General features: G+C 41.3%; 2 protein-coding genes across 6 annotated transcripts; both read right to left on the reverse strand.

Moving 5' to 3' along the window:
• Positions 1–1,123: 1,123 nt before the first annotated feature.
• Positions 1,124–11,115, reverse strand: LOC107191829 (kinesin light chain). Of its 4 annotated transcripts, none has more exons than XM_015580958.1 (7): positions 11,081–11,115; positions 6,445–6,811; positions 6,195–6,360; positions 5,210–5,925; positions 4,923–5,126; positions 4,620–4,736; positions 1,124–1,365 (listed from the first exon to the last, which is right to left on the reverse strand). In XM_015580958.1, exons 1-7 carry the CDS (start codon positions 11,095–11,097, stop codon positions 1,336–1,338), a joined length of 1,617 nt encoding a protein of 538 aa, XP_015436444.1. In that variant the 5' UTR covers positions 11,098–11,115; the 3' UTR covers positions 1,124–1,335. The 4 variants fall into 4 exon arrangements, with proteins under 4 accessions (XP_015436444.1, XP_015436443.1, XP_015436442.1 ...); XM_015580957.1 differs by lacking the exon at positions 1,124–1,365 and adding an exon at positions 3,931–4,464 and having other exon boundaries at positions 6,201–6,360; XM_015580956.1 differs by lacking the exon at positions 1,124–1,365 and adding an exon at positions 3,931–4,464.
• A 1,256-nt stretch (positions 11,116–12,371) lies between these two features.
• Positions 12,372–26,037, reverse strand: LOC107191616 (eukaryotic translation initiation factor 5). 2 transcript variants are annotated; one of them, XM_015580691.1, is made up of 5 exons: positions 25,654–26,037; positions 14,818–15,145; positions 13,048–14,523; positions 12,790–12,975; positions 12,372–12,707 (listed from the first exon to the last, which is right to left on the reverse strand). In XM_015580691.1, exons 3-5 carry the CDS (start codon positions 14,098–14,100, stop codon positions 12,585–12,587), a joined length of 1,362 nt encoding a protein of 453 aa, XP_015436177.1. In that variant the 5' UTR covers positions 14,101–14,523; positions 14,818–15,145; positions 25,654–26,037; the 3' UTR covers positions 12,372–12,584. The 2 variants fall into 2 exon arrangements, with proteins under 2 accessions (XP_015436177.1, XP_015436178.1); XM_015580692.1 differs by lacking the exon at positions 25,654–26,037 and adding an exon at positions 19,204–19,239.
• Positions 26,038–26,714: the final 677 nt, after the last annotated feature.

Consider the following 26,714-nt stretch of genomic DNA (forward strand, 5'->3'; position numbering starts at 1 on the left):
GTCGTAGCTGCACAACAAACAATTTCAAATTCGATGAATATTTTGCATTCACAGCCGGTTGCAATGATCCTTGTTTGTAGATGCAAGCGATGCGTCGTGTTGTCGTGATACACACGCGGAGAGAATCCCTATTTCCCATTAAACGATAGAAATTTCAGAACATAATTTAAATAAACGCGTTTCTAAATTTCTTCTCGACTTAACTCGCGATCCTATAATACATATCCGTCGTGCTTATACGCGAAATATTCTCATTCAACGAATCGAACGTAGAAATAAATATAAATATTTCGAATACATAAATATATAATATAACATATAATATGTATAAGTACTTAAGTAATACAATTCTAAATAGGACAAAGAAATCAATGTCGCCTGCCGTACTATGTTTCCGCTACTATCACGCGTTAACCTCACCTCTGTTATAGAACAAACGAAAACGAAACCTCGGTTCTTCCTCCTAGCATGTTACAACTCGTTAGTCTCAATATGATGAATGACGATGATATACTCGCATAATTCTAACGTGCATGGTTGTGTAAAGAGTACATTTAATGCTAAGCGACATACAAACGTTCTCTGCTAGTCTTTATGATAATGCTTCAAGACTTCCTTAACTTGTCCCAAGAAAATTTCCTTTGAAATAAGGAGAAATAACAACGATTCATAAATGTTATTTAAAAATATGAAAAAAAAATTAAAAGGATTTTCGATTATAATCGGGTATGGTATTTAATTTCGGCTTGGGCTGAAGTGAGCGATGTTGAAGCATTACTCTAAACGTGAATTCGTTTCAGTAGCGTTGATCGAAAAAAGCTGGCTCATGGAATGATTCCTGTCGCGGTAGTCGGTCGTAACGTACATGAGCAACAAAAGGATATGTATACGCGTCTGAAACTGTTCATCGTTCTGTACGATGCGAAGGGGGGATTGAATACATCACGGTCTTTTTAGGTCAGTAATTCAGTTTTCGCTCCCGTTCTGTTTCTCGCTACTACATAGTTCGCTTAAATTTTCATGCTATTCTTTTTTAGTTTTTTGATTTAGATAGTACGATCGAAGCAAGGTAGTCCAAATCCACCTGGTGACCATTCGCTATTCCAAATCGTCAGTCGCTAGCACGAAAAAGTAATTAATTCCGGTTTAAATCGAGCAACGTGAAGTACTTCATTAACGGTGCGTCTGATTAAAAGCAGCTGGAATGTGCTGTATACGTTAAACGATCCAGACAGAGGGCGGACATCAGACAATGTTTTCCGAGTTAAACAATGCCGAGCCCTGAACGTCATCCGAATTCTCATCGCTTCGCATACATTTCTTAAATAGTATCCTCTATTGCGCACGAACGAAATACTTCCTGTCCTGAAACAGAAGGAGAAATGTTTCTAGAGAGATCCCTTCCAGCAACACTGATGATCCTGCGTCTTCGATTTTATTTGATTTGCTTAGTGCTTCGTCTACAATTCGGCGCTTGATACAGATTTCTTAGACAGAACACTGTCTACTGAGAAGGTTCTCTGAAAAGGAAAGTCTAGGATTAGCGGGACTTCTCGTTTGGATATAATTTGGTGCAAAATGTAGATGGAAGTAAGTATAAATAAATCTTAGGAACGAGATTCTCAACTGTAATGATACTTGAGGGTAGGCTGAAGAGTTCAAAGAGGATTACATTCTAGGATTTATTTAATACTCAACGTCCGCTGTATTCTGCACCAGATTTCCCTCTAAAATGCCAAGATTTCCTGATCATAGACTTCTCTCTCATAGATTCTCATCGAAGACACAAGACCCTTGGATAACTCTGATCAATATAGAAGCTGAAAAAACATGATATAAATTTCGATATACATGACACAAGCAAATTTATAATCTACCGACAATATAACATTTACAGTGCAATCAATTACTGCTCGTACGAAAATGAATTTGTATATGTACATATGGTAGTTGTTAAACGTTCCATGCTAGGAGCAGTAATCAATCTTGCCAACAAGATAACACACGACTTTTAATATATTTGGTACAGTTCAAAAGAAAGGTCTGCATCTTTCAGTATCTAAAAAAAAATAGAGGAAAAAAGAGTGAGTCAGGCAATATATATATATATATATATATATAACAGTTGGTAATGGCAAAAAGAGACTTTTCTGTGCATCGACACGAAAAACATTTAAATAATATGGAATACATTCTACATATACATGTATCTACGAATACGCACCTGTTAAATAGATTATTTTTGTTCCGTTTTCGGTCCAGACGATAATCGTATTCCGTAAGATGACATCCTTTTATCTAAGTCCCGGCCCGCAGAGTACTCAAATCAAAGCGAAACAAAACGACAACGCAGGATATCGAAAAAAAAGACGACTTGTAACAATGGTGGTTAAAAACACAAATACGTGCGAGGAGAATTAATAATGCAAACCGGTTATACACATTCTCTGCTTTGTACAAAAGAAGAAGATCGTGTGCTTTCTACACATAGTCATTATTAACAAAACAATAGTCATAATGAACATAGACACATGAAAAATGTAAAAGGTCCTGTACATAGGATATCCCAGAATGTAAATCGAATAACCAAGATACATTGTGTCAATTAGAAAATAATTTATTCATTCGCTCATTAAAGTATCAAGGCACTACTTATATTAAATTATTCCAGTTCGTAGTTATTGATTCCAAATTCAAACATTATACCATATATCGGTTAACATAACAATGTATTCGTTACTCTTTTGTCTAAATGGAAACACGAAGTGTCATCTGTAATTAATAAAATTTGGATATAAGGTGCCTCGAAGGACGGCCTTAATGTACCCTTCATACGCTCTTGAGATCTTCCTAAAATATAATAATCATTTGTCACACAAATGAGACTCATTTAAAAACATAATAATAGTATAATATATACTATGTATATAAATAACATGAATTGCACAAGTTGCATCCGTTCCTTACAAATACATATTACTCTGAAGGGAGAATTATTAATGTTACATTCATTTCGAGGCACCTCATATCACATTATAAATAAAACACAATCAATGTAACCCTAAGCCAGATAAAACTTCTCATTTAAAAAGTGTAAATTAAACACATTATTACATAAACGGGATAATGAATGTAAATTGATGATACAATGCATTGTAAGACTCGAAGAAGACAGTACGTGTGTGTTTGGTGTGTATTAAAATCAGAATAATTTATACGAAAATATCGTACGAGATATTTGTTACAGAGAATAAATGTGTTTTCTTCACTCGTTCACCTGTCGATGGTCACAGAACTATTAATCTTCCCTGTACATCAATTATATCAAAATGATCATCTTTGCAAATCTATACTGGACTATATAGTTGAGCAAAGCTGCTGCTAAGAATTGACTACTCGTAGTAATTTATGTGCGTAGCTTCGCAGTGTTTTGGCTTTAGGAAAAAAGAACGGTTCGATTCTTTCGTTTCCACTATTGCCGGCTCTCTGTCAGCCAAGAATATCACGTGAAAACGGTAAACAGTAATTCTCTATTACGAAAATAATGACCTCTGGAAGCTTCGTTTATTCTAATCGCTTTCTATATATGGCTGTGTATAATACAAGCGTAATAAAAGTGTCCATCTTTCTATTGTCAATTACAAATATAAATAATGCAATGCGGAGAACAAAATGCTCCATTGGAAAACACCTCCATCGAATTCTGATTAACTTTTTTTTCTTCAAAATATGACATACAAATATCTCCGACGTTTTATTTCGTTAAAAATGATAACAAAGGAAAGCAAAAAACGAGGCTAATCGAAGAACATTGTTATCACAGCTTATGAATGGAAGTGATTTGTAAAAGGCTTCAGTATTTTTTTCTATGCGAAATACATTCCCGCAACAATCGTGGAAGTAGCAACGAACGTTACTCGTAACGCCCTGTAAATGTATTAAAAGAATGTGCAGTTACGATGTGCTGTTACCGGGGATACTTGGCTGCGGAAAACAGTATCAAATGCCCAGAATTATCAAAAAGACCCGTTCCTAGAATTCCACTACACGTTTAATGCCTCTCCCAATGATTGGCGTTATTTACAAAAATTATGTCCGTAGGCGGTTCTTAATCGGGGAACACTCGGACTTAATAACAAGAGGAATCACTGACAGGCACTTTTCCGATAAATGCTAGTTAATATTTATCAGCAATTAAATATCTCCACTCTCTCCTCTCTCTTTCTCTCGCTCTCACTCGTCCTAAGAGTACAGACCTCGAGTGATATACCGACAAATCTCTGCGAGTGATCGGGCATAATTGAACAACAGTAGCAATACTACAGACGAAGGATAATCCTACGTGGAAGAGTGAATCCCGAGAGCTTGAAAGAACTTGTTTTTAAAACCGGGTTTGTTAGGACTAGCGTCGTGGTGGCCAGACTGTCCTTCGTGTAGCGCCCTTTGTACCAGCGGCAGCGAGCCCTGTGATTGTGTGTTGTATCGCCAATTCATCAGAACGGGCCGGATAACGAAAAAAGAACAAAAAGAAAGAAGAAAAGGATAGTAGACGACTAATCGTGTGCTACGACATGCAGTGCGACTAATATTTATATCTATTACTGTCTAACACAACTTACCTCGTCGTGTTGCTCGTGTTCGCTGTTTGCCAAACTGGACCGCGAGCCGCGTCTTGTCGATCCTTTCTCATCCCCTAGTATTTGCGCGACTTTTCCTTGCTTCACGAACTCTAATGTCTGCCTCAAAAGAAACAAACAACTTGAGCAACAAGTATGCATATTAAATCCAACCCTATCTTGAACTTAACGAATAATGTATCGAAAATATTTCGTTCGCTGTACTACGTGAATTAAAACTTTTTCTCTACAGTAAAACCTTGTGGATGAACGTGTATAGCTAGATCGAATAATAATTTAACTAACCTCCCTTCGTGACCTCAAAGCACAATCTTCCAGAGTATCCGCCGCCTCATATTTTCCTTGCCTTCGATATAATGCACCAAGATTTTTCAGAGTAGTCGTAACCGTGGGCGAGTCTACCTTTGCTGCTTTGTGCCAACCTCCATATTCTCCGTAAGGAGCATTCTCTTTATTTTTATGCTTATTTTCCTCTCTTTCTTCTGCGACCTGAAGATCAAGCACCCGTCGTAACAAATCCCCTTCGCGAGTGCACTTCGTAATATAACCGAGAATTATGGAAACAACATTACCTGCCAAATTGGTTTATTATCGCTAGCAATAGCACCGAACTCTTTCTCGTGCGCTCTGGTCAGTACTTGTTTATACAGAACTTCGGCATCCTTGTATTTCCCCTGTTTCAGGAAACAAGAGGCTAAATTGTTTTTCGTTTTCGCGACATTTGGATCATCCGGCCCGAGTTTCGCCTCGTAGATTTCAAGTGCTCGTTGGTAATAACGCTGAACCTCCTCGTATTTACCCTGGTTCTGGCAAAGTAACGCGAGGTTGTTCAACTGTTTCGCGACATCCGGATGATCTCGTCCGAGAACCTTTTCCCTGATGTCAAGAGCACGCTTGCACAGCGGCTCTGCTTCCTTGTATTTGCCTCGTTTTCCATATAAAACGGCCAGATTGTTTAACGTGGCGGCTACCGCAGGATGATTTTCGCCTAGTGTCTTCTCGCGGATGGACAAAGCATCGTTCAATAGATTCGCAGCCTCCTTATACTTGTTTTGGTCTCTATATACTAAAGCAAGAATGTTTAACATCGTAGCCACATCGGGATGGTCGTGGCCGGAAGTTTTCTCCAAATCCTCCAGCGCCTGCTTGCAAAGAGGCACTGCCACCTCGTAGCGACCTTGGCCCGCGTACTGAATAACCAAATTGTGCAGTGTACGTAAGCGCGCAGGTATTTCGTATCCGGCGTTCACTTGTTGTGCAAATTGCGATGGCGGTGTCGGCGATATCGCTGTAATAATAATATCGAACATTGTTAAAAGTGGTCCGTATCGAAGAATCAAGTCTGCGTGAAGACACAGAATTTCACTGCAGCATTGTTACGTAACGATAATAAGGGTGTCAATAACACGACATGGGTACCATTTCAAATACACTCTCAGATACAAAAGATTCAAAGCAGAATCAAGTAATATTCATCGGTATCATTCACACAGACTTAAAGGAAAATTCAAGCATCTGCAGGTGATGCTTGGCTAGAGGAATCAAAGATGAACCTACACTTACTATTTCGGTCGTCCGCATCGTCATCGGGGAATAGATCGACCACAGGATCATCTTTTGGTCTGTCTTTAGTAGTCTCATCATCAGCAGGAGGATCAGGATCATATTGCCTCATACTTTCCATGAATTCTAGTTGCTTCTTGTCTACTTCCAATTTGGCTACCTACAAAGAATCATGGATATTATTGTTGCAGGCCAAATTCCTTGCATACATTCAACACAGACTGATTGTAATGCGATTACTTACTGCCTGCTCACTAGCTTGCAATTTCTGCTGTGTTCCAGCCAACTCGTCCCTTAACCAGGCATTTTCTTGGCACAGCCTCCTAACTTGTGTTCTAAGCTTTTGTTTTTCAGCCTCGACCTTTTGTAAATGGTTAGCCAGAGCCATCATGACCTGAGCCTCACCGAGGCCCAACTCTATCATCTCAATGTTCTTTGACAGTAAGCTGGCTTTGTCTCTTGCAGCCGGTGCATCCTGAGATTGTAGCCCCTGTAGAAGTCCTTCGTGTTCAACACGAAGGGCTTCCAGACCCTGGGCCACAGTTCTGGTGCCAGCCACGATTTCTTCCTGCGTCATGGCCGTCATTCTACCAATATTTTCTATTTTTTTGCTGCAACCAAAAACACCAAAATGTAGGTAATTCAACGTAAATTAACAAGCAAAAATATATTGTAGCTAGATGCAGAGCTTCATTCCTAGTTTTAATTGCAAATGTTAGCCGACACTTGGAAGGAGAAGCGCGTAGAAAAAGGTAAGACAGCGGTAAAAGGTATTTGGAACGATTTGCTTTACGCGCCAATAATTAACCACACTCAAAAATAGGCATCGAGAAGTATTTCGGTCGGGGTAACCAGAACGTATCCGGCATTGGTAACGCGCGCAGAGGAGAGCGTTTCCAGATCAAAGCCGACCAGAATATTTCGTTTTTACGTAAACATACAAGTATTTGCAACTCTATAGACGATTACAACCATTCGAGATTGTTTTCGAAACAGTTAAGACCGATTATAACAGAATTAATTTCAAGTAAAACTTACCCCATGTTAGGGCCGCGTTAAACCCACAGAAATCAATGGTTTAATGCGTACTCGCATGCGCAACTGTCAAGATGCTTTTTTCTTATGCGACACGACAGTATATTCAGTGACGTGAATTTTCAAGGATATGATAACCGATACCACGATACGTAAACGATCCAGACGACGTAAGTAAATGTCGATTGATAACACAAGGAACAATTATGAGTAATATTCAAATTGACGGGAAACCTGTCCCATGCACCAGACCCCAGTTAAACCCAGCAAAATCAATGGCTCGATACTCCAGCGCGTGCGCCGAAACGTATTCTTTCATGCGACAGAATGTATATAGGTACAGCAGATTTTCAATGGAAGAAGGGATATTCGTAAAATCGTTAAATGTTTATGAAAGTATCCGTTCACATATAGCTGCACGAAAAAAATAGTAACGTTATTAAAAATAAAGATTCGACATTCAAGTTCCGCATCTGTATAAACCTTGACCTCGTACAATCGTCCTTCCGCGTGAGCCTTGACCTCGCTGAAATGCTACCGTCTAACGAATGATTCGTACGAGACCATAAACGGTAGTTTCCTTTAGCTTTACGCTTTAAAGGAAATCGATCTGAAAGGGCCAAATAAACGAGAACCACTGTGTCTGGATTTTTCAATGTAACTAATGGTGGATGCCGCAGGAAATGCTCGAAAGTCTTCGGCTGGACGCATTGATTTTTCATGGAAAACTGCGTTCATGATAAATGATCGGGGAAAGTATTTTCACAGCCGATGGAACCCCGTGTTTTCTACGTCGACGTCGCGATACCGAGTAATTCGTTCCCTTTGTCTCTAGCATGTAGTTACAGGCATTTCCTGGATCGCGTGTACGATGTGGATGGCCCGTGATCGCTGGCTGAGGGGGCTATGGTAAAAACGGGGATCGTGTGAGGTTTCTAATGAAAGTGCGTGGCAATTAGAGCTTGGTATGTTTACGTAAAAAAGAATGCGACGGCGTTCGGTGTAAGGGGAACAGAAACGAAAAGGAAAAAACGGCTAAGGATCGGATATAATAATCAGGAATGGTGTATGAAGATTTGTAAGTAGGGGTGAACTACTCACATTCTATAAGCGTTCAGCGTTTTGGACATATCTGTTCTACCCATCGGTAAAGTTGGACTCTGTTGGACCTACCTAATTCGCAAAAAAAAAAAAAAGAGTTTCGAACTTTCTACTATGTCGATCTGTCTACCGTTTCTTCGGGGACAGTCGCGGACGTATTGTCACTTTCAGTCAATCGAATCTTTTGTAAAAAATTCATTTATCTGCTCGGTTGAAACGTATAAAAATATAGAATATGTATGTATATATATATGTATATATGTATGTACACTATAGTTGCCCGCGGTGTTAAGGTTTAGAGGGGGGCACCTCGCGGAATCGCGTTTAATTCTTTACTGAGGGGGTTACGTTTGGCTTCGCACCCTCAGCCATGAAACGGTGGAGTCGTAAGGCGAGTGGGGGTGGATTGCGCATGCGTTTCAAATTCCAGAGGGTTGTTACTGTATATTGCATACGAAATACGTGCACGGACACACGAGTGTCCAATGGATATGACGGAATGAATGATACACGTTTCCGTATAAGATAGCCTCGTGATACGTTCGTCAGCACAACGATACGCAAATAGGCGTCAGTCGGTCAGTAAGAATAATCCAAGGGTGCGTAAGGGTGCGATGAATGAAGCTCTTACGAGGGTGACGCGTGGATGACACTTTAACGCATCACAGACGGAGGGATGGGGTTCGTTGTCCACCTTTATGATCTCCCCTTCAAAACCTAACAGAGAATATACAGGGAGTGTGTTACACATGATAGTACAATATTAAAGGAAAATAAAAATGTATTATCAACGTTATCCTGAAGTGTTATACCGAATGCAAGACAAATGCAAGAAAGTACTCTTTTAAAATATGTTTCCTTTATGAAAGTACATTGAACTCAACATCACACTTCAAAAGTGCTCAGACGTTGAACAGGTTGCCTGCAGATAGGAAACATCGGTGAATTTTCACAGCGCGAAAATCAGCTGGGTACAATAGCCACCTAGTGGCCGATTCTGTAAGATTCAAATACGTTTTACTCTCGTTCGAACAACTGTACGTTTTACAAATTAACGAGTATATACCTTTACCTATTTTCCTCCCAACTTTCTTTCCCAATTAGGCTGGCATATTTAGCCACAACGTCCAGACTTAAAACCGTATCGCGTTAAATGGAATTCCGACGCAGATACATATCGTCGATGGCGAATCAAATTTCACATAGCAATTATTTCGCCAACTAGATTCTCGACAGGCTCGGTGGAATATTTCGGTGTACTTCGTAGCAAAAAACCGCAGCGCGTACACCGTTTTCGCAATCATTCGGCTTCTAGAGGAACAGAGACTGGTGGCTGATGACTCACGGCATGACGACAGAACATTGGAAGTACTGTACCATGTGCGCTCGCTCGTAGAGAAGTGTACTATATGCAGGTGCGTATGCATCACTTGAAATTGCTTTTTCGGGTATACTTTTAGTGAACTTTCAGGTCAACGTGATAAATTCGGTGATAAATTATTCAAAATAACTGCCATTGATTGTCGTATGGCGTTGACAAATATAACAAAATGTCTTCTTATTTGTATCTTTCAAGATGGTCATCTATATCAGGTAACACGGCATAGGGTCAGGGTTTAGATTAGGTAAAGAGGAAGATTCATAAGATATAAAGTTTAGACAGTTCGTCACGACCCTCAGTGAGACCCCAAGACACTTCTCGCTCCATATTTTTGTCAACTCTTTGTTCCGATAACCGAAATGCGAGTTTAACTCTTGCTGCATTTGTTTCACGAAGTAGAGGAACGAAACATCGATGTCGGTATTGAAAAGGGCAAGCACTTTGGCATCTTACGTAAACTAATTGTAAGTAAACAATTGGTGTAAAAATATCTAAACAAAAATACATTATACCCTGATATAAGTATTTTGTACAATCTTGGCGTGCACTAAATATAAAATACCATGCAGTCCGTGAATGAAGTTTCCGTATCGGATTTTCGAAAGTAGAAAGGGGTCAACGACAGATCGAACAAGTGCAATGAATTTTTCAACCACAAATGGCGCGACAACGTAAGACAATTGTACGTCTATATTTGTAAGACGTAACAGTTAAAAGGTTGATTAACATTCGGATCGTGTGACAATCGCATATATGTATGGAGTTTCGTTTACATATAACAAATAATAGTAACAGTTTATAATAATATTTCAAGAAAAGCTTAACTTTCTTAGACACTATTTCGTTCACTCTGATTTCTCATTGGAATGGAATTGTGCACAACTTTTGAGTATAGAGAAGCCTATCATTATATTGTTAATCTATTTCATTGACTGTCTGTTATTCTGCATATCTGTTTTTCGTTTATCTGACAGTCTGTAATCAGTCTCCATTTATGTAATGATGCACGCAGAACACACAACATACGAATAACAACAGAGTGAAAACGTTTTTCCGGTTCGAGTTTCGTTCCATTATAATAAATTAGCGAAAATTCGTCGGAACGCGTTCATTTCTGAGCACATTGGACAGGGATAATTATCATCACAATCGTCGTCATGCTCGGTGATTTTCTGTCATGGTTCCGCAGGATCTTACGGAAATGGATTGAAACGATTTAAGTACTTCCGGCAGTACCTGGCTACAGAAGGCGTGGCGATTGAAGTCCAGAAAAATGATACGCTTTTTTATCATACATGTTTGAAAAAGAGCAAGAAAAATGAGCATTAAAAAACATTAGGAAAGTTATAGCTGTTGGACTTACTCTTCAGAACGGTCCATGCAGGATTGCTTCTCTGTTCAGTGTATCATCCCACTTCCTTGAAGAACAGGATCTTCGATGCACTGTCAAAAATGCGTTCTCAGGTATTATCACTTCCAAATAAAAGAATTACACAGATTGTAAGATGATATTGTATCTGTCCGGCAACGACACTGCCAGCGATAAGGTTGGGAAAGAAAAGGAGTTTCACTCTCACCGGTTACAAATTCACCATGGAGGGATCGCCACGGTTTTGAAAGAAAGTGGCAAGTGTCGTTCTTAAAATATTGTCGCGAACGATTTTACGGAACGCGAGACGGAGCACGAATTTTGTGCCCACACGTTTGATGACAGACTAAGATGGCGAGAACCGTGAAACTTAATGCGAGCACAACAACCGCATATTTTACTTTTTAGACTCGTGATGAACGAGTGCTACACGTTGCTTTTCGTCCCCGTTACACAACAGATTCTCGTGAAATACCATGCAAAAGGAAAATCCACTTCCCAAGAGGAGAAAATCAAGAGAAAATCTGAAGTATTGCAAAGACCACCGTCAGCCGATCATAAAAACGCGACTGAAGCGACTTCCCGATTGCAGCGCTAGTCGCCAGAACTTACTGAACCTTACGGTGGTTTCTATGAACCGAATTCAGACGAAAAATTTACTGAACACCTTTTCGAAGCAATCCTCTTACGAATGTGAGAAACTGATCTGTATGTACTTTTTATGTGTAAGGACATTGGTGAATTATTATGAGACAATGCTTTTCCTGGAAGTCTTACGGTATTACTGAAAAATTAACTCAAGTCATGCAGTGGAAATTCTTTTTACAGTTTAACGGATTGAAACAATTGAAGTAATCGTAAACTTGCTCGTTAGTCCATCATTTAGATATGTTGTTCAAGACATATTATCAGAGGAAAGTATAATCATTTTTTTTTCACGTGCAATTTTATTATATTAGATGTAAAGTGGGAAATTTAATAATACATAATATTGTAAATTGCAGTAAACCATATTTATTTGAATAATTATTATTTGAATAGTAAATAGATACAATAGAGAACGCTTTTAGCAGGCCAACATCCCAGTAACAGTGGTGAACTATTAATATCGTTTTTCATTTTCTTTTTCTGAAAGAGACGCTTTATCAAGGTATAGAAGCATGGATCGTTTTAAAAGAACCTTTCAATAATAATTAGGAATAACGATATTTGGTATTTCATAATCACCTTATTTAAAAACAATTAAAAATATTTTTACCGTACAGATAAATATTACTAAACTTGGGAAACAATTAAAATTTTTTTCGTACAGCGTAAAGACATTATAATCACTCCTTGGCCTAAAATAACAAAATGCTATGTATAATAAGAGATTGCATTGCGACTCTTTGTATCATGTGAGAAATGATCGTTAATCATTGTTTATCGGACACATTTTTCTTCGCCTCCTTCCTTTGATATTTTTCGTCATGTCCGACTGCTGAGCATCTTTTCAACTTTAAATGGCATCAATATCAAAATCATCTCCATTATCCGAGTCATCATTGACTGCAGCAGGTTTCTGCGCAGGCGGTGACTGTTGCGGTTTTAGCGACTGTTTGGCTCTATCATCATATTCAATCTGCAAAACAAAATAAACATAATAATTTTCAATCATCAATTAAGCTGCATTTAATTAAAAGCAGTATTCTACTTGTACTGACTTCTAAATCATCATCTTCTTCTTCCGATTCGGAATCCTCTTCTTCTGCTTCCTTCAACCAAATCAGGAATGGCGCAGCTTTATCATGAATTTCTTGAGACAAATCTTTTGGTACGTATTTTTTAGTGACTTTGCTCGACCATTCGAATAAGGCTTTTTCTTCCAAAATATCAGCGTCGTAAAAGAGCTACGAACAAATGCAACCGATCAAGTTATTTACTCTAAATAATCATCGGAAAGTTAGGCTGGTTCCTCTTACCTTTAAAATGCCGGGTACTTTGGGCATTAAAACATCCTTGTGCAGGGCTACCACTTGCTCGATACCTCTGATTAAATACTTTTGTGCCTTAATATCATCGTGGGTAAAACGAAGTAACAGTACTCGATATTTTTTGGCTTGAGCAGCAATGTTCTGATCGAAGAGTAACTCGGCCAAGATCAATGGCGCTTTCGTTTTGATCTCTAGACGTTCAGCCTCTCCAACCAGCTCTTTATGGTTGTCCAGTTGGCCAGCGTCGCGACGACACTTAACCAGCTTGTAAAACATGTCCATCCTCTCTTTTTCAGTCTTCTCGAGATCATCGGTGATGGTCATCCCCTTCGCCCCATCTGTTAGATCTTGCAGACGAGCTCGGACTGCTTCTTCTGACACGTCGACTGCCCAATTAACATCGTCTCCCTCTTCGTCGGCGATCTTTTTAGGAGCTTCGATCACGATGTCGGTGGCGCTGGTTTCATTCTCCGGGGAACCAGATCGATCACCGTTCGCGGTAGCGGTCGTTGTGGTGGTGGTGTCGCCGTTCGCGCGTTTCGAACGTTTCCCGCGTTTCCCTTCCGTTAAGGAGCTGCCTTGGACTGCCGGATTCAGACTCGGTGGGTTCTTCAATATATAAGTATTCAATTTATGATTGCTCTCCAATAAGCCATGATAGCCGCACGCTTTACACCCCTGAGATATCGTACCCTTCTTTGCACTGACCATCAGCTCGGTTTCAGGATTATCGCAGGCGGGGCATAGTACGTATTTCCGAATGAATCCATCAAGGAGGTCTTGCAATTTGGTAGCGTCGTGGGAACCGTTTACAATAAATCGTTCGTTTTTGAAATCGAATTGAGTCTGGGCGCCAAGTTCGCAGCCGAAGTACTTGGTCGGATAAGTGGCCGGTCTGCCGATTGCTTTAGCCACGTCGACCATATTCACGATAACGGTTTTTATACCGTTACCCTTGCCCTCGACTTTCGCCTGGATCCTCGGCATTTTGTAGCGATAGAACGCATCGCTGACGTTACGATTAACGTTGACGCTCCCCATGGTGACCGTCGTTGTTTTCTGTCTATTGTTCTTACCGACTTAATCCCCCTCAGATGTGACAGCAACCCCTGACGAGACGTTGTGAACGCGTTTGACAACAACCGGCGAGCAGAGTGACTTTGTTCAAGCCGTATGTGGCTTTCTCGCTTGGTTAAGGATATCGTGCTCTGATCCCTCCGGCCTCTATCTTGTTGTTGGTTCAGGTAGGTAACGTTTTCGTCCTCGTCCTTCTAGATCTACTTTTCACGCTTCCCAGCGGCAGTTTGATTGCTGTGCAGCGACGTTGCCAGGTAATGGCTACCCGATGGTAGCTCTTTACGTGTCGAGTCAGGGTGATTTTCGTTATCTGCGGTAAGGTGTGCCGCACTACCCGCCGACGTCAGTCACGTTTCTCTGAACGACTGTAACTTCCGATGCCTATTACTGTAACAGAACCATGTGTTAGTCCTAAAGTTCTGTTTGAACAACAAAAGTACATTTTTCGGTTATAAAACAGCGTCAGGCAGTAAAATCAGCTGTCGCCTAGACCGGTGCAATGCTCACGCGTTTTCTAAATTAATTACTTTTTTCAGATCAGTTCTAATAACGTTTGCGACGCTGAAGACAATACTGTGGCTCGAGAACTCTAACCAGGCCCACAAAATAAGCTTTCTGAACGGACGGCCTTTCTATACTTTACTGCCTCTCGTCTACATTTACTATACCTGCGACACTAACCTGGAAAATTTTGAGGTCCTGTGCTTAGGCAGGACCAGATGGTTCAGAAATCGTTGGGTGGTATCTTGATGCAGATATTGCCTCGGTTTGGTGAGCAGAGGGGGATGGTTTTCAATGATCATACACGCTGCCTGTCCGTTGCTTGTGCCACTAAGAAAGCCTGGATAGTACCAGGTTGGAGTGGTTAACTCACAGGTTGCTCGTAACGAACGATTATACCGTGCGAAGGTGATGGTGTTGCCGTTTATGAATCGCTTGGACAGTGTCCTACTACCGCCACCTTTGCTGTACACCGATCTTTTCCCTCTGGATGATATCCTGGATGTTTCTGCAACGAAATATAAATCCCACGTTATTACTTGTCAACGGAATATAAAAGTCCAATTCAATTCTACTCGAATCAACGAAACGTTCGTCGGAAAGAGAAAAATATACAATGATAATACAAAAGGGGATGTGACAGGGTAACTAAAAACGAAATGGCGTCTTTGTGCACTCTTCGAACGCTGCTGCGTATTCTACATAGTGTCTGTTCGATCATGCACAAACCTGTGTTCAGTGACCCGAATCATCGCAACCTGAGGAGGAACGGGGGATACGGACCATCGGGGGAGGTTTTGTTCTTTACGCTAAACGGTATAACTGTAAAACGTTGTAAAACGAATTTATCGCGGTCGCCTCTTTCTCCATTCGTGTGCAAAAGGCAACTTTAGACGACTCAAGGAGAGCTGCTGCTTCGTGGGGCCTGCTAAAAACGTTCTGCTGCGGTCGATGGGACCATTTGTTTGGCGGCGTCGGCGGTGGTGGTGGTGGTGAGTGATGATGATGACTTTCAGCAGGTTACTCGGGCGCGAACATACATCGGCTGCTCGGTCATTTGTACGTCGACTGCCTGTTTCCCGATTATGGGGCGGTGTTGCGATGATGATCGTCGTTCCAGAATTTTGTCCAGTTCCGAGTCTCTCATTTATCCACGGCTTAAACTAACGGTCATCTGGACGACATTTCAGGGTGATCGACCATGCCAGAATCATGATAGCGAAAGCCACACGCGGACGTGCTTGCCGGAGAGAAAACGCGGTTTCGTGGTGTCGTCGGGAGCCGGGAAATCGAAGGCTTCACGGGATCATCACTAAATCTCTTCTATCGTCGTGTGAACCGAACAAACGAAAAATGGACGACAAATGAGAAACGATGACTGATAACGGGTCGATCGAGTCTTCCCTGATTTCCATCGATTCGAAGACGGGTGTATGTTTTATGCAAGCGGTCATCGTGTGGGGCTAGTTTTTATCGAATTGGGAGAATCGTATAAGAGTGTCTAACAACAAGTGTTTTTTGTTTTGAGATTTCCTGATCTGTTCGAATGATTAAAAGGGTCCCTCGAAGATCGTTTAACATCCACGTGAGGTACTTTATTGTCTTTACTATCTCTTTGAATGACCCTCGTTTTAAGAGATCTATTTGAACAGGACCCACCGCGCGTGATCGGAGGACAAGAAACCGATGGACAAAACGATCACGGTTACGTATCGGTCTTAATATAACCACAGTGATTCCCGACACGAAGCCAGAAGGGATTCGCAAAGCCATGAGCACGCTTCCGGCTACGTATGTCGAATGCGAAAGATGGAACAGAGAAACGATGTCTCTATTGTCTGGGTATACAGGATGAAACAAAAAAAGGGTTCGTAACTTCGGGATTAGATAGTAATTGCCAAATTATGTAAAAAAAAACGTCCTAATAAGCCATGGGTCAAAAAATTGATATTTACGAAGTTATAAATAATTTTCGGTTTCGGTTAGAGCGAGTAACTTTCTCGGTTTCGGGAGCTATCGTATGGAAACAATGAATTTTCTTATTATTTCTTCTTTTCCTGGTTACAGAAGGTTTTCTACCATTCATATTAGATATTGTTTTTTACAATTCTCCTTCATTGTTTGAGAATATTAATTTTTCCACCCATGTTTATGAGGAGATTTTTTTCATTTGTTCGTTTCACCCAGTATATATACTCGACGAGTATATTCAGAAGAGGAGAACGGAAGCGCGACGGTGAAATGGATCATAAGAATCCAGTGAATGGGAAACGATCGACGAAATATTGAAACATATTTCTCCCGGTGGTTTTATCGGCGCTTGCCTAGGGTTTGCATTGGTGTTCTGATAGGTGGTCGAAATCCTATTATGCAAAAACACACGAGTAATCCGCTTTCGAGAGATACGGTGACACGGGTGACGACGTTCGTGGTGTGTAATCATCAGAGGCGACTGAATCACGTAAATCGGGTCTGAACAGATAAGAGGCGATTGTTAATCGCATCGAGGAACGCGATACGAGTGTCGCCCCACACGGAAGCGCCCGTGTAGATTTTTGTCGTGTGGCAACTTTACCGAGAACAATTTTCTACAGATGAATATACAGATGAAACTTATCACTGAAATGTAATCGAACATTCGATTCGACTAGACCAGAAGACACTGAATCTCGTCCTCGGGTGCAACCACCAGCTATATTTCTGATCTATTAAATTGACAATAAAGTAGAAACTTTATTGATCTACTTTGATGGTTGTATGTTACGTAAACACATACAATCCGTAGTCTACTGATAATACACCATCGAATGATACAGAAAAATCGGATAGGACACGAATGGACCCAACATACGGAACTTCACGGTACCAAAACTGTACGCCTCTATTGCTTGATTAACATCTCGTACCAACCTGCTCTGACGAACGACGTAATATTTCAAAACGGAAGAGTCAGATAAATCTGGAGGACGTGTGCTCGAGGAAAATAAGATCGAGGAGAGTATTTTTCTCGGGGTTCCGAAGGATGCCTCCGCGCTTCATCAACGCCCTATAAATTATTCACGTTCTCACGTGCAGGAGGGGAGGTAAAGGATGTGGAGGGATGAGCGTCGATGCCGGTCACGCGGTGTAAAATAACAGCCTAGAATTCCAAGCCGCGGTTCCCGTACCGATAAACGTTTATCAATGCGGCGACGAGCAACGAAGTGCTGCTGGCTGCTGCTGTTTCTCCCCCCTCGTCCTCTATCGATCCATTTCGAAATGGAAACAGAAGTTTCATATCGTGAACTGGAGCGGCTCGGTTTCCGGTCGCCATAGCGGACAATACTCTGCGAGATCGAGTCAAGTGTACGGTGGCGATACGAACCGTGAAATATCGCCCAATTAACGGCGTTATCGACGCGAACATCATTCGATTTCCATTTTGGGAACGTTAATGAACGAACGAAAGAGGAATGGGCTCTAACAGAGATAGATTCCTTGGAGAACCGAAGAAGAGTATCATCGATCGTCGGCTACGCACGAAACTGGGTGAGTGTCACAAAATCGGGGAATTTTGTATAAGTTGTCGGACGATTATTGAAGATTCAAGGCAATACAAAATACAATCAATCGATGGTGAACACGTCAGAGCAGAGTTTGTACGGTGTATAATCTTTGATTTGCTCGTCGACGACGACGAAACCTCTAACGGACAAACAGAAGGCAGGTATACTTCTGTCGGAAGGAATGTATGTAATCTTGAACGCGATAACGATCCTTGATCTGGACAACTTGGATATAACTGTCGTTGAACCGATGCGACTGCAAGGTTTCTGGCTAAGTGGAAATGATTCCAAACGGTTGACAGCTGGATTCAATGGAGTCTTCGAAAAACCAATCGGTCAGACGCATACATCCAGGAAGAATCCCAAATTTCCACAGAAGATACACACGTCAAGGATTCCTCAATCCCCAGGTATCCTCGATCACGAAGACTCTCTCTGGTGTGATCCCACTTCTCGTTCACTGGCAACTGACGTTTCAACCATTCCACCGGGATCTAGATAAAAAAAAAAAACCAAATCCGTAGTATGTAAACGTTCGGTGGATAAGTTACTTGCCAGAGCACTTCGATACGACAGAAAGAGAAAAAATGAAGAACGAAAAATCGGTGCACACCACCGTGTACCGCACATTACCGGTGTGTCACGTTGCACACCGTGTATCACACGGAATGCGCAAAGAGGCCACACGTCAATGCACGTTACGCCGTTCTCTCGTAAGGGGCGAGAGAATCGTGCGGGTGATCACGGAATACAGTAGACATTTACGAGATACTCCAGTGGGAGGATGATGATCCTGAAGAGCTTTCGCCGATCACAGATGATCCAAAGTGTGAATCACACCTATCTCCTCCGAAATCTCATCCAATCTCTCGGAGCACTCTTGGTCTAAGCGACGACAATCCCCACATGATCCCCCCATGATCGGAAGCATATACTCCCTAAGCACCAAAAGACACCTCCATCGACTACAGCCTAAGTAGACTGTCCTAAGCAATAGGAGGATGATGATGATGATCATTACCTGCTCGGTACAGACGCATAAGTCGTGATTTGCCAGCGTGGCCGCAGCTGCCGGTACTCTCTTTCTCTCACTCTCTCTCTCTTTCTTTTGGGTGGCTTCCTCTCGAAACTCTCGCCACAGACAAACCGGAGGAGCTAATACAGATCGAGAAAGAGGATATTATATCCACGGCGCCACGGTTCCCGTTTGATGTTATATATTTCGTTTCGGTTTTTCACGTGGCTGGGAAGGGGCTTACGTGATGAATCGCACACACGTTAAAACGACGGATTATTTGCTGCTCGACGTGGCCTGTGTGGAACCGACACGCGTGAGTAGTCTCTGCCGGCTGTCGTAACTCGAATCCTCGTAGTCGTCGTCGTGCGTGCGTGCTCGGCGCGGCGGCACTCTCGGTTGCGCCCGGATCGACCTACTCCAACGAGGTCTCCCTACGGTGGTGGTGCTCGCGCACGCGTCCACCGCTGGGGGCTGGGGGACACGGCGTATATTGATCTGAACGTGGCCCGATCCGGATGTAACGAAACGACGGCGACGACGACGACGGACGACGCGGAATTTCTAGTATGTACATGCTACCGTGCGCGCCGTCCCCGCCTGGGACACTCCAGGCAAGGTCAGATTTCAGGCGATCCAGCGGCCACGAGGAACCGGCGCCTCCTCTAATGGTGGTGCCTCGTGCTTTCCCGATCGTATACGCGCGGTGTTCAAGAGTGTCGTCGTGCTTAGTTCTGAAGGGTTTGTAGAAGTAGGGCTCGATCGACGGGGGTAATCAAACCATTCGTTTCTATGGATTAGCTGGTGAGAAAAGGAATTGGAAAAAGGACTAGTGAGTTACGATGGATTTCGCTTGGATCGGGAAGGAAACCGACGTCAGCGTGAAATTTGATTAGAGATCGATAGTGTCGTTAAAATATCGTTAAGATTGAGGTGGACTGCAACGCATTTATTGTTAATAAAATCGTTCGAAAGCGATTTATTTCTATTGGAAATTATTGCCGGCAATGTATTAGTGTATTTCGACTGTAATCTATTTTTTCTGTGTAAAAGAATTTGTATATTATAATGCTGAAAAATATTACAATACTCAATTCATATTTAACTCGGGCAAAATTGTAATCGGTATTTGATTTTATCTTCTTGTTCTCTCTTATCACAATTTGCCTGTGTACTCTAATTTATATCTAAGTATAAATATTTTGTAACGATGTAATTTCGAGAAAAATATGTGGGAGTGATTTGTAATATACAATTTACACTATGATATATGAATATACAAATTCTTTCAGGCAGAACAATATTACAGTCAAAATGCACTAATATAGTTAGTAGTATGGTTGTTATCCATTGGAGGAGGGTGGGTCAGTTCAGTATGCATTATGCATTTTCTGGACACAATAAATCTTTTATGACAGATAGGTAAAGTTCCGGGCAAGGCCAGATGGTCCCCGATGCGTCGGCGGAAAGACGTTATGTATCGTGCCCGAGAGACAGATTTGAGACGCGATAAATGCCGCATGCAACTCCTTATGCAAATACGGCTGGCTCGCGCGCAAACGTTTCGCGAACCGGCAGCAAAGGGTGAAGGTTGCTACGATGGCTGCGAAATGCGGCACTATTCGTGCATATATATATATATATGTGTATGTGTGTGTGTGTGTGTGTGCAGGAATACGACCAAATTTTATCGCCACTAATGGACCGGGCTGATTTTACGGATTCACGGATAGATAAGCAGAGCCTTTGACGCGTTGGCGTCCATTGTCGCAGTGTTGTTACACGAACATCAAATTTAGTAGACTTTGGAAATGAAAAATCTACTTTATTTGCGAGTAGTTCACTTGATTATGGAGCCACACTAGATCTGACGCAATGGGAAAATCATGAAATCCAAGAAAATGCTCTCTCGATGACCATTCCCTCTGACTTTAGCGAACTGTGATGTAATCGATGGAAATGATTTTGTGATGGTGGTTAAGGGCAAATCCCGAGTAGTCGTTGGCGAGGATTTACGATCGAAAGATTTTCTCTGAACCAGTGTTTCCCAACTTCGGGGCGTAACACGTCGCCGGAAGAACATCGAGAGGCAATTTTAATATTTCAGGGGGCAATTAGGAAATTAGTGACATTCCTCCAGCTCGTCGACCAACAGTTTTACCTATGTGCCTTTTTTATTTGAAACAGCTATTAACCCTTTATAGGTCAAAAATCGGTCGCCAACGTGTTAACGGTGGGTTTGCCGCCCCATTGAGTTCACGGTTTCTGTAAAGCCAGAAACTCTCTCCAAGTGATGATGGTTCGATGTGTATCTATCCGATGGAAAAATGTAGAGAAAGTGACATTCGATGGAAGACGAAATCGAGTATGCTAAAATCCGTCGAGACTGTAAGTAAAAAAACTGATATAAATAATAGTCTTGACACCTGTTTCGAACGGTGATCGGGTATGGTAATATCGAATCCGTGAAATTCGTGAAGACGGACACATCCGTTGGGTCCTTTTTGAAAGTATTGTAATGTTAGGTTCCACGTTAACTCGATGCGTTTCTGCAGAAAGAAGACTTTGCCCAATAAAGATGCTATCGAAGGTTTTTCGCGAAACTAGAACGTTTAGCGTTGATACATTTCGTTGCATCGATTTTGAGGATGCCTGACACTGCAGTCACTTGTGATCGACGATGCAGTTCCTTGGAGTATACCCATTCTGCTTTCTATCGATCACGGCCCCTCAAAAGCTCTATATTCCAAGAAGTTCTACTCCAGTCTTCGCGAGTATCAAACTTCACATTTTGTTTGAAAATAAAATCCCAGTATGGAAAAATTAAATGAAAGAAACCCAACAGCATGGTACAAAGCTATAAAAATTCACACAGATTATATTATACTGAGAATAAATTGAAGAGTATCAGCGACAAATAGCAAGAAAAATGGTGGAATCCGGGAGGATAAGGGTAAAGCCTGGTGCGTATGTGTGCATCAGATATACGATTCGATCGAGAAGGGTGGAACACGATGGGAATTCGAGGCGCAAGAAAGCTACGTACTATTAATTACGGCTTGCGGGGGGATTATATTGCAGGAGGTGATAATTGCGCATTGACCGAACTTGACACAGAGAAAACGGCCGGTGCAACACAACACTCGACCAACCGGAATCGATCCTCGTGTACGGTGGCTTAGCGATTGTTTACTAGAGCAAGTTTTTAAATTAACCGCCAACCGAGGGGGGATGGGGCGACTTTCACTTTGTGAAACACGTTGCGTAAGCTGTGCGTGCGTGCGCGTGCCCGGTCTCGAAAAGAAGTGATCTTTCGAGAAAACCGTGGGCGAATGATATAGTGATATACAGAGTGATGCAAGAAAAGGAGTTGATAACTTCTAGGGTATATAGTACTCGTAGAATGATGAACAAATATTCTAGTAAGCATGGGTCGGAAGATTAATATTTTCCAAGTTATAAACAATTTTTTATTTCGGCTAAAGGAAGTGACTATCATTTCTAAAGAAAAAATTAAAACCTTTTTTTATTATTTGGCGAGTACTATCTATCCCAGAAGTTATGAACCCTTTTTTGTATCATTCTGTATATGTACTATAGGTGTATAAGACGAGTCCGTTGTGTATTTCGTGCAGAAAATGGTGCTTTCAAGTTTCCTTGCATTTCCTATATTACACGAATAACAAGAAAAAATGTGCAACTAATCCGATAATCCTATTAATACATTTACACGGTGGAAGATACTATAAACAGCTGTGGAGGGTCTTATCTATTCACTCTGAAAACATTAATATTAATAACCGTGAGTTTTTTTACGCAGTATTGGAGATATATGTATGTATACATAAGTTCCTGGCACCACTTGCAAAAAGGAGAAATCAACAGTCTCCGACCACTATATCAGAAGCAGTTTCAACCTGAATGAAGAGGAGCAAAAGAACCCCTTGAGGAAATGGCTTTCCGTTGATCTTCCGGCAAATCGTTAATGTTTTAATTGTTTATCGGTCCCAGACGTCACAAGAGAGTTAATCTTCGATGCGTCACCGTCATTATGCGTCTGTTATGTGTGTGCGCGCACACACAAAAGAGGCGAAGATAGATACAGATCGATCGGAAAATAATGAAACAGTTATGTATATGTATACGCGACGTTGACGGAATCGTGTTTTGCGTGTTTCTCGTTCGTTGGTGGACGGCGTGGCGTGGCGTGGCGTGCTTGGAACCGATTTCCGGTTCGCGGTACACACACGAACGTTTGAGAGCCACTGAGAGACTGATTAAGAGGTATTATTTTGCATCACTATCGTGTGCCAACCCTGTGCATACTTTAGGGTCAAAGCAGGCCATCTTAAGCCGCAGATAATGGAAAAAAGGAAAAAAAGAAAAGACGAGGCGGCGCGCACGAAAGGAACGAGAGAAGAAGGTCTGATTACAACGAGACGCGACCGCTCGGGGAATCGGTTTTGAGAACCGGACGTTTCCTTCGAGACGCGATCGGAGGACCAGCGTGACCCGAACCTGAATTCGCAAAGATTGACCGACTGACTGACTATAAAATATTTTTTATCTCATTCAAAACGTTCGACGATAAAATATATCTCTGTTTAAGCTTTTTGCAATCTCTGTGTACGTACACGCTATTACTCGTTGTATTTATGAGATCGTAAAGTGTATACGAAGAGTATAATTTAATGGGCTATCGGTCACCGACGGTGGAATAACAATTTTTTTTTCTTATTTAGTAAATTCTGCAGGAACGAAGTTTGTACTCTTAATGGGGGCGACAAAGCCTCGCATAGTTATCATTTTTATTCGAAATAATTATTTGTCTTTATTCTACAGAGCATACACGCGTAGGGATTTGATTGAAACAGAATATTCATTGAAGCGGACGTTATATTGGTTGTTTATTTAAAATTTTGTTCAAACCGAATCGGATCAATGGACCGAAACATAAATACTGTATGAACGGTTAACAAGTATATTCAACGAATTAAGAGTAAACCTTGTATAATCTCACTTTACATCAATCCCGTGCTACATTCAATTTGATTTCGAAATCGAAGATACTTCGAGATATTGATTGTTTCTTGGAACGTATACAAATACACGTTGCACAAATCGACGCCTCGCTATCGATCACAATTGTTATTATTATTATTCCGATAATATTCTCGTGATTCGTAATTCGTCACCGATTAAAATATGCTTAGATGTGATGGACGTTAAAATAATTGCAAAATGGTTATTTCGAACTCGTATTCAGACAAGTTGAGTAGCAATCTGTAGAGAAAAAAAAACAATTATCGAGAGTTTAATGATGCTTTACGTATTTTTTAGTTGATTTCAGCGGTACGCCATATTGGTTTCAAACTGAAGGGGATGAATAACGTAAACAGAAAAATAATTCTATATGTATAATATAATATAATAAAACACATATTTAATTAATTTACAAAATAGTTTACAGCGAAAGTGTAGTTAAACAATCGTCGCCAATGAAAACTTCCATTGCAATCGCAACCGGTTATTGCAATTGAATTATTTACGTTTTGAGAGGTGTATACACTCGGTCGATAAACACACGATCGTACAAAAATGTGCTTTCGTATTGAAGAAACGTATTCGACCATGATAAGCGTGCAAAGTGCGGGCACGATTTAATACAACAGTTTGCGTAGTGTCATACTTGGATCAATACAATATTTCTTGGTCGTTCGAAGAAAACATGTAATCGCGCCGAGGTACACAACGATATCTATTTTTCATGTTTTATCAACTAGCACAAAAGTTTAAACGTATATCGGTTCGGTACGAAGCAATTCAGTTTCCTTGAAAAAACGGCTGATTTATCATAATCGCTAATCGGATGACGCTGCGCTTTACAGCGATCGCGGAAATAAATATTAATATCATGTGTAAGAATTCGTGAAACAGAACCACTCGAAACTATCGATTCTATCGTATAATTAGAACAAACGATTAAGTTGGATCGATTCGTTGCTTTCCTCCAACGTGCATCGCGTTCCGTATAGTTTATTTCCCGTCAGCCATCGAAAAATGGAAATTACTCAGCACTACGATTTACACGTGCTATCACGGTCCCACGAATCCGGTTCCGCGAAACTAACCAGGCCTTTTCGGTACGCTTCGGACGTGTGCAAGAGTAATTTCGGTGAGCAATATCGATCCGGTGCGGAAGCAAATAAAACTCTCGCGAAGAAAGGGAGGCAAAAACAGGATAGATGCAGGGGGAATGAATAACGAGTGAAAGAAGGATAGGGACAATGGAAAACGAGACGAAAGAAACGTTTCATTTCCCGTAGAAATGGAGACGCGAATCGGCGCACGTTCTCTCGTGTCCAAAATGGCTGATCGCTAAAATTAGCGTTGGAAAGCAACGGAACGATACCGGATAGGACGTCGTCGTTGTTACTCTGCCCTGGTTCCACTCACCTTGACGTCGAAGAAAAGTCATATAAAATGGTATCGCCCTGCTGGACGGCCGCCTTCTAGCGTGAAAATTGAACGGGTGGATCGTGGGTGGATCGCGACAGATGGATCGCACTGTCGGGTGCACCCCAGTGTCTCGTTTTACGTCTCGCTACACGATATTGCCTGCGAGAGTCGCTCGTGAAGACAGCCCAGTCGCTTCGAAGTGACACCGTGACGATGCTTTCCTTCCAATTATTCAATGATTCTTCGTGCTCGACGACAAGCTGTGTCCCTGTTGTCGAATCGTTGTACGAACTCAAAATCTTCGGCTTTACGTGCTGTGCGTACCTTTATTCGACCACGACGTGCACTCAGTTACGTTCCGGCTTCTGAGACGGCTACTGCCTGAATACAACTGCGAACGAACGACCAAACCAGGGCCGTAACATGATTCAGGGATTCCCGGTTCGTGATAGCGCCGCCTCAGTGAACGTTTTTTTTTCGGTGATCACGTGATACTCACATATCATTCGAAATGACGCAATACGACGATCAGAGTTATACATTTGGTCCTTTTAATATTATTTCCAAGCAAATTTTTATAGTTCTGCCCACCAAGCCGAAGTATAAATTGTTTACTAACCAATTACCTACTTAACCTTAAGGAAGAAAACTTTTTGGCAACATGGTAGTCTTGTCTAATTGTAGATCATAGTCTGTGTTTAAGTAACAGTACCTAGTGTGCTAGTGTGTTAACAAATAATTGTCGTAGAAGGAAGGAAACATTGTTACATTATATAATGAAATGATAAAGATCTTAGTTAACGTTGATGGGAAACAAAGATATAAATAATGAGGAACTGTTATTACTGTGATTATTTATGCAACTGTGTAGCTTGTAATTATATGCACACTTTGTTATCGTCTCAATGTCCGATACTTTTAGATATGCTACACAAAAAATGCAATGAAGTAGAGATTTTAATACAGTTTAATAAATTGTCCTTTTTATTTTGAATCTGGTAGAATCATTAAGGAAGATAATCAATTTCTACTAACTTTTAATTTTCTAAAATTAATCC

Source organism: Dufourea novaeangliae, unplaced genomic scaffold, assembly GCF_001272555.1.
Source record: "Dufourea novaeangliae isolate 0120121106 unplaced genomic scaffold, ASM127255v1 scaffold228, whole genome shotgun sequence".
NCBI classification, from domain to species: Eukaryota; Metazoa; Arthropoda; class Insecta; order Hymenoptera; family Halictidae; genus Dufourea; species Dufourea novaeangliae.

Coding starts and splice junctions, on each gene's coding strand:
- LOC107191616 (XM_015580691.1), bottom strand. CDS start 14,100: ATGGGGAGCGTCAACGTTAATCGTAACGTCAGCGATGCGTTCTATCGC. Junction 12,976..13,047: donor AAGTACCCGGCATTTTAAAG/GTAAGAGGAACC, acceptor ATTTGTTCGTAG/CTCTTTTACGACGCTGATAT. Junction 12,708..12,789: donor AAGAAGATGATGATTTAGAA/GTCAGTACAAGT, acceptor TTTGTTTTGCAG/ATTGAATATGATGATAGAGC.
- LOC107191829 (XM_015580956.1), bottom strand. Junction 5,926..6,194: donor GGACGACCGAAATAGTAAGT/GTAGGTTCATCT, acceptor TTATTATTACAG/CGATATCGCCGACACCGCCA. Junction 4,465..4,619: donor AACACGAGCAACACGACGAG/GTAAGTTGTGTT, acceptor ACACAATCACAG/GGCTCGCTGCCGCTGGTACA.